The sequence below is a fragment of the Diabrotica virgifera genome, chromosome 9, assembly GCF_917563875.1.
Source record: "Diabrotica virgifera virgifera chromosome 9, PGI_DIABVI_V3a".
Taxonomy (NCBI): domain Eukaryota; kingdom Metazoa; phylum Arthropoda; class Insecta; order Coleoptera; family Chrysomelidae; genus Diabrotica; species Diabrotica virgifera.
Genome location: NC_065451.1, coordinates 163,415,090 through 163,428,024, shown reverse-complemented (window position 1 = coordinate 163,428,024; position 12,935 = coordinate 163,415,090). Strand labels below are relative to the sequence as shown.

The following is a 12,935-nucleotide window of genomic DNA, read 5'->3' as shown; positions in this document are numbered from 1 at the left end:
TTTTTCTGAAGTGTTACCAAAACCAGATACAAAAAATCTTATTTAAAAAGATGAAGATATGGCTAAATGTATATATACAGTCACCGGCACAAAATTCCACCATCCAAAATTTTTGATTAAGTTTGACAATCTATAACTTTATTATTTGTACTTCGATTTTCAAGATTCTTGCACGAGTTTGTAGGTACATGTATTGATGTCAATTGCTATTATTCCGGTAACAAACATTTTTTGCTTAGATGGCATTATACGGGAGTGAATGTAAGCGTTGTTTTTTCTCCTAACTTTAAAAAATTCTGTGGAAAAACTGGAGGGCTGATTTTGTTTCATACTCCTTTTGTATTATCCTGGAGGTATTACTAAGGTCTTGTTTTTTGAATTATTTGAATATCTCTTTTCTTGTAAGAGCTGTAATTAAAAACACTGCTTTGAAGGTTTATTTAATTAAAAATATCAAACGCACTAAAATTAACAAAACAAAACAAATTGAACAACAAAACAAAACAAGTCAATAGCGGTTATGTCCACCTCTTGCAGCAACGACTGCTCGCAATCTGTTTAGCATCTAATAAAGATGTGTTTTCCTTGGCTGGGGAATAGCCTGATATTCCTCTACTAGGGCCATAAATGTACCAACTTTTCTGGAGGCCTAGGATGACGGCAAATAGCTTTTTTTATTCATCCCATAAATGCTCAATATGATTGAGATCTGGGCTGCATGCGGGCCATTCTAATCTTATCAATCCAACCTCAATTGTATGAGTCAATCAGTGTTTTTATTTACAAAAAAAACTTACAAGAAAAAAGATATTCGGATAATTCAAAAAACAAAATGTTGGTGATGTCTCCGGGAAAATATGACAGGACTTTGAAACAAAATCAGCTATTCCATTTTTCCACAGAATTTTTTAAAATTAGGAGAAAATACAACGCTTCCTTTCACCCCTGTACAATCACATGCAAGCAAAAATTTTTGTTACCGGAATAATACCAAACAATATGAATACATGTACCTACAAACTGGTGCAAGAATCTTGAAAATCGGAGCACAAATAATAAAGTTATAAATTGTCAAACTTAATCAAAAATTTTGGGTGGCGGAATTTTGTGCCGGTGAGTGTAGCTTCAATAATATCATTTTGTATATGACTTGAAACTCTCGAAAAAACAAATGTTTCTAGATGTTGACAAAATTTTTGATCTTTGTTGGCAATTAATGTTAACAATTCCCCGTAATAGGGCTTTTCATCGATTGTCATTTGTTTCGAGCTTCTGTCAAATGTTGTATAATCTCTGTATAATATTAATATACACGGATTATACGACATATGACAGAAGCTCGAAACAAATGACTGTGAATGAAAAGCCCTATTGCCTCAATTGTCAGAGTCGTTGCACTCAAAATGATCACGAAACGCTAGTTCTTGTTTGGCCCAAAAACATACAGTATCTATTATAAGTGTGCTAAGGATATACCTATCTATTTTTGAACAAACTCATTATGTTTACAATATTTGCTTTAAAAGCTTGGTTAAGAGAACTTTTGATTTTTGTTTTGCCAAACTGAATCAAATTGGGTATACATCTTACATGTAGGTTACGGAGAAATTTCATATCTCCTTTTTAAAAATCTAACACTATTTAAATCGTGAACCTGGTCCACCCATTTTTCTGTAGAAACCAGAAGACATGGCCAACAATACAGTATATTTTTCTTGCAACGATAATATAACCAAGGATTTTCACTGTACAACTAAATTTTAAATATCGAACTACTTTTGTTGATTCCTTTTTTAAATTGTTTAAAATAGGTCTTTCATTTTTAATAATCTCATTTTTTTCTTCAAAATTATACAAGGAGAATTACTTTTCAAGTAGTTGATCGATTAAGAAGCGACACTCATCCATGGTTAACTGCACGCACACTTTTTATAGGTACTGTCACCAATTTTAAATTTGGTAACAGCGCTACTGATACACAGCGCGCTTATGCCGTCGCTTCTTCAAAATTTTCAGTCACTAGCCGGTCCCGAGCGCCAGCGTGCGTATATAACCATTGTCACCAGAAATAAGTCTGGTAACAGAGTATAATAAAGTGCAACTGAGTCACATAAACTCGCTAATATTTCTATTGGTAAAAATATTGGTAAATAGAATTATTCATCGTCATAAAATATTTATTTGCAAGATTTTTAACTGTTACCAATGGTAACAGTGGTTACATGGACGCTTCGCCAGTGCTTTTAAGACTAGTTAAAGTACCCTAGCATGTGTAAACTTTGTGTCAAGTTTGAACAAAAAATATTAAAAGGTGCTTTAACCGTGGACTAACATCATTTTAGAATATTTGCAATAAAACACTCTGTATCTCGGTAAGGAAGAATATTTTATGATTTGGGTTAAATCTTCGTATTTTGTGCTAAGGTTTCTCCAGTTACGTTATGGACAATTGTTAATGAACACCCTGTATAAAAATATCTACTTACGTTCAATGTTTATGGCGATGTGTTTGTGACTGGGTTCCTTTAAGCCATTGTCGGCCAAGCATCTGTATATACCTCCATTTTCGGGAGTTACGTTTGGAATTTGAATAGTTTCTCCATGAAGTTCCAGTCTTTCGTTTCCTTTGTGCCATGATATGATGGGTTTGGGATCTCCTGTAGCTATACATGTCAGCTTAAGTGTTTCTCCGATCTTGTACTAAAAAGGACAAAAATAATTCAATAAATAAATAAAAAATATAAAAACAGTTATTTATGAAACAGTTCGTGAAGTATGCTTTTTGCGAACGCACGCGATGTTTAGAGCACGAGCGACAACGGAGCGAGTGCTATACATCGCGTAAGTTCGCAAAAAGTACTTCACGCACAGTTTCATACAATATTTTATCTATGATGAACAAATAAAAAAACTGGAACTCTGCGTCACTGGAATTGATTTCTATTCTACAATTTTTAGAACTTTCGACATTAAAAAATTCTAACTCATTACATTAGTATTCAGAGACTCATTACATTAATATTCAGTTCAGCGGGGTGCTATTGTTCGAGGTGTGGAATTCCACAAACAAGGGATCTACCTGTTTTACGAAATGATCCCTTGTTTATGAAATTTCACACCTAAAACAATAGCGCTCTGCAGAGCTGAATATTAATGAGTCTCTTAGATAGCTGGTACCACCATATACTGTTTAACTCAATGAAGTGACAGATGACCGATACATTCTGCATATAATGCATAAAAAATGCAAAAATTTCCAATTTTGCACATTTTTATATAAGTTTGCATAAAGTGCATATAATTTTAAATTTTGGTTGTAACTATACATATATTTTTATGTAACAAGTAGCTTGGAAATCTCAATATTTAATTTTGTTTTATAATCTCTTGGTACATATTCAAATTTTGGGTACCTGAATGTAGTAACTAATAAAAGAGCGGCTTATTATATTATGTATACAGTTTTGTCACGTTTTGGTTACAAAGGTTCCAAAATCAGCCAGTTTATATCTCTAGGTAAAAATTTTTATTTTGACGGCCCATTTCGCTTTTGTTGTAAAATAAGCCGTGAACACGTGTCTTCGTAATTGTGAATAATTATTGTGCTTTGAAAATGCCGAAAATAAACAGTTCAGTGTCGTGGTGTCACTCATAAAATCAAACTATAGTTTTGTACAGAAAACTACTACTCAATTAGAATCCTCCAAATAATTATCATTGTTAGACAGTACATTTTAAGGTGATACAGTAGCGATCAACAGGTAGCCAAAACGCGGTCCAGTTCCAAGATTGCGGTTGTAATTTTGAATATTTTTTCGAGATATTTGGCACACGTATTCGTAATATAATAAAGAATGGCGGTAATTTGAATGGCCCAATTTGAAAAATATATTAATATGTGGAAATTACTCTGTAATTAAATACAATATTAAAAAAACGAGCCTGTACCGCCATTAAGAAGAACAAAAAAATACACTTTCCTTAAATAAACTTTTTTATCCGATGCCTAGATTTTGTGTCGTTTTGGAACTACTAATGAAATAAAAAATTTTAGGAGTTCCAAAATGACACAAAATCTAGGCATCGGATAAAAAAGTTTATTTGAAGAAAGTGTATTTTTTTGTTCTTCTTAATGGCGGTACAGCCTCGTTTTTTTAATATTGTATTTAATTACAGAGTATAATCCACATATTAATATATTTTTCAAATTGGGCTCTGTACCGCCATTCTTTATTATATTACGAATACGTGTGGCAAATATCTCGAAAAAATATTCAAAATTACAGCCGCAATCTTGGAACGCGTTTTCGCTACCTGTTGATCGCTACTGTTTCCTCTTAAATAAACGAATTTGAATCATTGTTTCAAAACGTTAAAAGTATTACATATTGGATAGAAAATTTTCAAAAATTTAAAGCAACCCTGAAAAAAAAAAACAGTGGTTATTACCAGATTCTTTCTCAAGTGGTTCAAGTACTAGCTGGAACATTTTTCGAACCACTTAATTTAGAACCAACTATTATCGTAAATTTGAACAATGCCCCAATTACATCAGCTAATCTCGAAAGAAGTTTTTCAGATAGAAGCCATAAGTATTTGTTAGAAAATTTTGAACAGCATTTGATAATTATTTATTGTTACCACAATTCGGAATAATATCAATTATTTATTTGTTAAAATACTTAAATACTTAAATATTTAATTAATTAGCTTAGTTTGAAAAATATATACATGGTAATTAATACACCATGTGGAGATATTGTAAATATGTTTGTAAATAAAAAAAATACTGTAAATATTTTTTTAATTACATACATATTTTCTAGATAAACGTGCATATTTTTGGGTAAAATACTGCATATATATGCGCATATTTCATACCTTTTTATTTGCATATTTGCCTAAGTCTAACTATGAATAATATAATAGGTAATACACTGTGTCTGATAGTAGATGAAGTCTTAATATATGTTGTTAGTAAATACAAATACATCAACATTAGATTAGGTTGTGACAATGATTGTCAAAAGTCTTGAGTTGAACCTATTGTCTCTTCAATCGAATAAGTAATATCTTAATAACAAGAAAAAACAATTTTTAAAACACACTTTAACCTTGAAATTAACACTGAATTGGTATTTAACACAAATACTATGTACACAGTACACACAGTGTTTATCCCAACATTCAATAGGCCAATAACAATAGAGTGTATGCCTGAATTTCATATGAATAGGACCCCGAATTAGTGTTTGTTTTGAATATGTACCGATTCATTGACAAATTTGGTCCATTTATTCATTGGAACTGGAATTCTAATTTCAATAGAAAATTCTATTCTGTCACGTGGAAAGACACGAGGACTATTACGAAATGGAAATTTTTTGAACAATAACACAAACTTGAACAAATTTTATGTATTTAACAAACTGATTATGTATTCTTAAATTATTCCGAATACCGATACCAAAAATTTTAAAAATTACCTAATTGTGTAATAATTTATACAACTAGGCAAATGTTTTATGATACTGGTACACATTTTGTATACCATAAACATGGCGCAAATACATAATAATATGCGTCATTACGAATTTTATCTAAAGAAGGAAAAACCCATTTATTTAAAATTTAAAAAAATATATGATTAGAAATGAGTTGTATAAATATTATAGGTATTACCGAATATCCGTTAGAAAAAATATTATATTCTTTCCTTAGTTAGAGGTTTTTAAATGCTTCCACCGTTCATATACATTTTTCTTTCAAAAGAATGCACTGCGTCGACATGATAGTAAAACTATTAACGAACAGATGGAGCTTCAAGGCAGTCTTAATAGGATTTTTGACAAGAACCTGATAAATTAGACCAATTTTCGGCAGAATAACCACATTCAAAGTGTGTATAATTCACTTAAATACCTTTAAATATTTATTATATTCATTAATTACTGCACCAAAACATACTCCAAAAACAAAACTTTAAATTCAATAAAGGGAAGAAAATTCTTGAAAACTTGTTTGAAATAGATGAAAGTGACTTAATTTCTGTCAGTGTTCTAAATTATTATTGTACCGTGTCCATCAATGTGATGTCCATCAATATCAATATACCAGTGATATGCCATCAACAAACTAAATATGTAATTTAAAACAGAAATTTATATCATGCCACGCCATCTATGTCAGAATATTTCAACGTAAATTAGTACAACAATACAGGCTACTCTCCTATAGGTAGCAGCACCACAGCTGAGAAATGTAATCAAATCAAGTTTTTCTTTATATCTTTCGTTTCACTATTGGGATATACACGGTGTTCAGAAACTCTACCGACAAACGAAGACAGGAGATTCCTCAGATAATTTTAAGACAATTTAACCAAATTCAGCTAGTCCGAAAATGCTTCCTAAGGGAGCTAGAGCTCTTTGAAGATGGAGTCTTGTAATTATAGTTTTTCTTAAATACCTCCAGAACGCTTCTAGCTAGAAAAACGAAAATTAGTACACGTACACATATTTATCTTCCAGAGGTCTATTCCGTCTATTGTAAATTTCTAGTACCAGTCATAGGCGTCCGTTTTGGTTGGGGCAACGGTTATTTTATCGTATAACTTTTTTGTCTTTGACTTTTAAGCATTTTTGATACTGGATTATTTAATTGTGAGGAATTCTTATACTAAAAGGTATAAGAATCGTTAGGTAGGACACACCGTTTACCCGTTTGCGCGCTAATGGTGAATATTAAATTCTTAATTGTATGTCAAAAAATGTGCAATAACTACGTCTTAAAACCCACCAAATTTAATTTCCATATCTCAACTGGTTTTAAAGCAATAAATAAATCGTCAGTTTGTAAAAAAAATTTAACGTCCCGTATCTCAGAAACGAAGCATTTGCGGACATATGATTATAAAGCAAACTGTCATTATTTTGTCATGTAAAATTACCCCTTAAAGTTTGTCGCACTTATTTAGAAACACCCTGTACTGATGACGAACATGGCCAGTTTTTAAAGTATGTACTTAACTTTTTTATTATCCAACATAAGCGAATGAACCTAAAAAAAGAATGTTTTTGCGTTTGTTTTTTGTGTTTACGTATTCGTTACCCCCTCCTCTTTCCAACGAGACCCCTTACGCGACGATCGGTTCAATGACAACGGAGATACGATATACTGCCCTTTTGGCAATGTCTTTGCTTTGTTTTTTGTGTTAACGTATTCGTTACCCCCTCCGCTTTCCAACGATACCTCACACGTCAAGATCCGACGAGCCTTCGCGCCTCCACCACAAAACGATCAAAAAATGACCAAAATGGACTTTAATTTTTTTTTAATTTCCCCAGAATCTGGGGAAAAATTGATTTTCTATCTCACTCTAACACATACTCTCTTATGAGAGGCGATGTTGCCAGATGTTGTGAAATGCCCAGTTTTTCAGTAGATCTAGGGAATTTATTTTTGTGGGCCCGTTCCCGTATAGCCCTTTTAATAGAAAACCTTAGGCTATAGTTGGTTTTTAATTTCAGTATTTTATAAACGCTAGAATAGTCCACAGGGTGATGCGAACTTTGAGAAAAAAACACAGTTTGATTCGTACACCCAGTATACAATGACAGTTTACCTGTCTAGCAACAATATTATTACAGCGATATAGGGCTTTTCATTCACAGTCATTTGTTTCGAGCTTCTGTCAAATGTCGTATAATCTGTGTATATTAATATTATACACAGATTATACAACATATGACAGAAGCTCGAAACAAATGACAATCGATGAAAAGCCCTATTGTTAATGAATAAGGCTATAACATGGTAAAGTAATCACTTAAATTAGACAACAGGTTTAGGAAATTCGAGACATCAAAAATGACCAAATTTTCAGTGGATCGATTTTTTTTGCACCTGAGTGTATTTTCTGGTGAAACAATCAATGGAGATAAATCAAACTTTTAATTAGAAAAGCGTTAATGTTTCAATTCCCACCTGGGAAATCGTTCTTTTCTTATCATAAGTATATCTAGTTTCTATTGCAAAATTAATTAGTAATTGTCTATATCGAGTCCAAATAAAACTACCTTCGTATTGTCTGTTTTCACGTTAACGATTATTCTACCTCTACAGCGATATTCTATTTGAGAAAAAATATGTTCTCACCGTAATATTTTCTGAATAATTATTTTTGAAATCCTTCAACGCTAAAATATATTTCGGCTTCAGCAAACAAAACAAACCTTTGGTATTTTTGTATTTGTTTTTCGCTTAACACAAACATTACGTACATACTTCTAACTATGTAGAGACCTTGACACATAACAATTATTTATACATGCTTTATCCAACACAAATATCTTTCACTTAATTATCATGTTACGAAATTCACTACCTCAGTCAATGTATAAGAACAAGAACCAGCTGGCTAAGCTAACACTCTGATTTTTAGAACGGAACGCCTGATCTGATCTGGTTTTTTTTGCATAATCATTTTCTTATAATACCGCTACGGTCCGAGAACTTTTTTTATTTTATAATACAAACTATGTTTTTGGTAGACTGAGATTATTATTGTACAAATAAAAGCGTGCACTACTATACTACGTTCAGCGAGTACGAGAGTGTAGTACTACTTCATCCGACTTCCTTCGCCTCGGGCTACTTCCATTCTGTGGCGGTTTTTGCGACCGAGTCAAACAAAGGAATCGAAGGTATCGCCCCGCTTGAGTGTGTTCCTCGCAAAGTTGAACGAGTGTGTAGTGACGTATACTTCGGACTTCGGTCAACTTTCTGGAGTAACTTCGCGTGTAGTGCGGAGCTTGCTTAACTCTTTTAACTAACTGCATTTTATTGTAAACTTGCTGTGAAATTCTTTTATGCACACCCCTCAAAATATTGTAACGTTACAAACATCACATCTTTGCTATTTTATTTTTAAATAATTATTTTACTTTATTTTCTTTAATATTTCATTAATAAGTATCTTCTGTATTCGTTTTAACTTGCTTTTTCGTTAAAAAACTTCTTTAGCGCCCGTTCTATAGGCAACTCTCTTTTCATCTAAGTCATACTGAACATATTTCATAATCTTACATTCTAGCATCTGATCTCATCTTGTGTTCTATAGTCGTTATTTCAAATTTCATGTTCTGTGTTGTGTGTTTCGCTGATATGACAGTGACACTTCATCCCTACAGTGACAGTTCATCCCTACTCCTTGACTCAAACTGAAAATGGAAGGGAAGAATTAATTTATTTAAAGGCATGAAATTCGAATATTAGATATATTCCAACACTTATTCTCTTGGGGTGAGTTTTTCATACCTAGCTTTTTATAATAATTTTTTAGTCATTTTTTCCTATACCTAACTTTCCATGTCTACGACATATGGTCAGTTTTAAATACCTATTTCTTTCTAATTTTCATATATATATATATATATATATATATATATATATATATATATATATATATATATATATATATATATATATATATATATATATATATATATATATATATATATATATGCACGTGTAAATCAAATTTTAACTATTCCCCTCATCTTAATTCCATTTAATGTACCCTTGCCATCTACTAGTTTTTGAATACTATTTGGCAAAGGTACAATTTGGATTTTTGACTTCTTGATTGTCACTTATACGCATTATTCTTCTAGTTTTTGGGATAAAAGATCACCGTCCTCCCTCCGGGAGCTTCAACAATCCTCAATCGCCGGCGATACAAGAACGAGGAACATGTTATCCAGACTGCAACCACTTCATCAACCAACCAACACCTGTAGGCCTGGTGGCCCTGAACACCTACAACCCTAGAGCCCGTTGCAGAACCAACAGCAGTACCATTCGACATCAAGAAGTTACCATCGAACCAGTACCACAAGCCATACATAAGTATAATCCAGAATTGATAGTTTTTGGCAAGAATTTGAATATATTTGTTAATGCATTTAATACGTCATATTTATATTATATCTTTATTGAACAATAAACATGATCGGTTAAAAATACTGTTTTGTTTGCTTTCATTCTAAATTTTCAAAGTTCATATCTAAGGTTAGAACAAGACGAACACACACCCTGAGAGACTGAGCTAAGCTAGGGTGAACGATAGCTATCTTAGTTGGTTGAGATATTATTTTCGAATATTATTTCAATTAGCTGGGGTAGTTTAGCGTTTATTCGTTTCAATAAATATTGTGTTTAATTCCTATTATTTTTTGTTAATCTTTTTGAAAACTGATCATGCATTGAAAACCAAAGTGACGTCAATCCGAAAAAAACAAAATGTACCTCAAACTTGCCCAATAAAGGGGCACATTTTAGGACAGGTCAATAGATTTAAGTACCTGGGATGTCTATATCTTAGAAATAAGATCCAAAATAGAACAGGCCAAAAAATCTTTCGAAACAATCAAAAAATCTTTCTCTCGAATAAAACTCGAAATTCGACTACGTTTATCAAAATACTACGTCTGGTTAACATTTCTCTATGCATTTGAGAAGTGGCTCATCAACCGTAAATAAATTGGAGGCCTTTGAAATGTGGGTCTACCGGAGAATCCCAAAAATTTCATGGACATCGCACACCTTCATCAAACGAAGAAGTGAGGCAAGGAACGAGAACTTTTCAACACAGTGAAAGTTATAAAAACATCATACCTAGACCGTATATTAAGCCATTAAGCAATAATAAGTACCAATATATAGAAAAGACTAACAGCTAATAAGAACAGCTGAAGACAGAGAAGAGTTTGCAATTGTAGTGGCCAACCTCCATTGAGGAAGGGGCACTTTAAGAAGATCATGCATGACTTTCAAAATATGAGAAATGTGGATAAAAGGTAAGCCGGTGTAATAAAAACACACATTTCGGACATATTAAAGAATACTTGGTGCACTTATGACAGATATAAACCAGAAAATGCAGAGATGGACACAATATATAGCACAGCTTTTTGAAGACAAAGAGAGAACAGGAGCACCAAAATTATTTAAAGATGATACTGGACCTGACATTATACGAGAAGAAGTCGAATATGCAATGTAACAAGCTAAAATTGGTAAATCTCCCGGGCCTGATGAAGTTCCTATCGAATTACTCAAAATTGTGGATACTGAACCTATTTACCTTCTTTTGGATTTATTTAACACCATATATTATATAACAGGTATAATACCTAAAGAATGGCTCCAATCGACATTTATACTGCTACCCAAAAAAGCCAATGCAAAGGAGTGCAATGAACAACGCACCATAGCCTTAATGGGTCATGTCTTGAAATATGAGTCATGTCTTGTTTTTAAAAGTGATTCACAATAGAATAAGAAATTAGACGAAGGCATAAGTGATACACAAATGGGATTAAGGAAAGGTCTGGGAACAGGGAACGCACTGTTTGCAGTAAGTGTTCTATCGCAGAGATGCCTAGATATGAATCAGGAAGTATATGCCTGTTTCATTGATTTTGAGAAGGCATTTGACAAAGTGCAGCATAATCGTCTCAAAGAAATTTTGTTAAATAAAAACATAGACAGTAGAGACATTAGAACTATATGTAACCTCTATTGGAATCAAACAGCAAAAGTGAAAGTTGAAAATGAACTGACTGAGGATATCCAGATTCGTCGTGGGGTGCTCCAAGGGTGTATTTTATCACCATTGTTATTTAATTTATATAGTGAAGCCATCTCAGAATTAGCGTTGGCCGAGTCAATGAGGGCCTAATAATAAACAGTGAGCCACTTAATAATATAAGATATGCTGACGATACCGTACTTCTAGCGGGAACACTGGAAGAATTGCAACACCTTGCTCAACAACTAAATATACATTGCAAAGATTATGGACTAAAAATAAATTTGAAGAAAACCAAGTTCATGGTATTTACAAAAGCACAAAACATCAGAGTTAGACTAGTACTGGATAATACAGAAATTGAGCAAATATCTTCGTACAAATACCTTGGAGCATGGATCACAGAAGATACTGATCAGACAAAAGAAATAAGATGCCGCATTGAAATTGCACGATCCATTTTTAACAGAATGAGGAAACTTTTCTGTAATCGCAATATCAATATAACGCTCCGGATAAGAATGCTTCGTTGTTATATTTTCTCCACCCTTTTGTATGGGGTTGAGGCATGGACACTAAAACAATCCAACATTAAAAACCTGGAAGCATTCGAAATGTGGTGTTATAGACGTATTCTGAAAATATCATGGACAGATCGTAAAACAAATGCACAAGTGCTCGAACAACTAGGAAAACAATGCGAAGTTTTAAATTCCATAAAAATCAGGAAGTTGGAATACTTTGGGCACATCATGAGAGGTGAAAAATACGAACTATTAAGGAATATAATGCAGGGCAAAATCAAAGGCAGAAGAAGCGTAGGAAGACGTAAAATCTCGTGGCTACGCAATCTCCGTGAATGGTTTGGATGCAGCTCAATTGAACTATTCCGGTGCGTAACCAACAAAAGTATAATTGCCAGAATGATTTCCAATCACCGATAGGAGCGGAACTTTAAGAAGAAGAAGAAGAAAGAACACCTCCAAGGAAAATAATTGAGGTAATCAGGAAAAGCTCACCAAAAAATGCACCTACACCGAACGAAATATCAAACAAGTCTGTAAAATATCTCCCAATCAAAGCCATAGTTATAACAGATGTTACAGATGCAATATTGGGATACAGGCTTTTCTCAAATCGATGGAAACCAGTCCATGTAATACTGATTAGCTTACTTCCAGCAGTCAACGAAATAGTAAAAATGGTCATACAAATCGGATTCCAAACAGAGACAGACCAACTTAAGATAATTTCTGAATCACAATTTGTAACATCAAGTACTTCGACTAACTGCATATAGTGCAGTTGCTTTCCTAGATTTAAGCAAAGCCTTTGACAGGGT

At 33.0% G+C, this 12,935-nt stretch overlaps 1 protein-coding gene across 4 annotated transcripts in view; it reads right to left on the bottom strand.

Annotated features, from left to right (window-relative positions):
• LOC114337594 (lachesin-like) overlaps positions 1–12,935 on the bottom strand; it is a 204,237-nt gene that overhangs the window by 33,941 nt on the left and 157,361 nt on the right. For all 4 annotated transcript variants that reach the window (XM_050661061.1, XM_050661063.1, XM_050661062.1 and 1 more), the window contains exon 4: positions 2,487–2,700. In XM_050661061.1, coding sequence (XP_050517018.1) covers positions 2,487–2,700 — 214 coding nt within the window. The remainder of the gene's footprint in view (positions 1–2,486; positions 2,701–12,935) is intronic.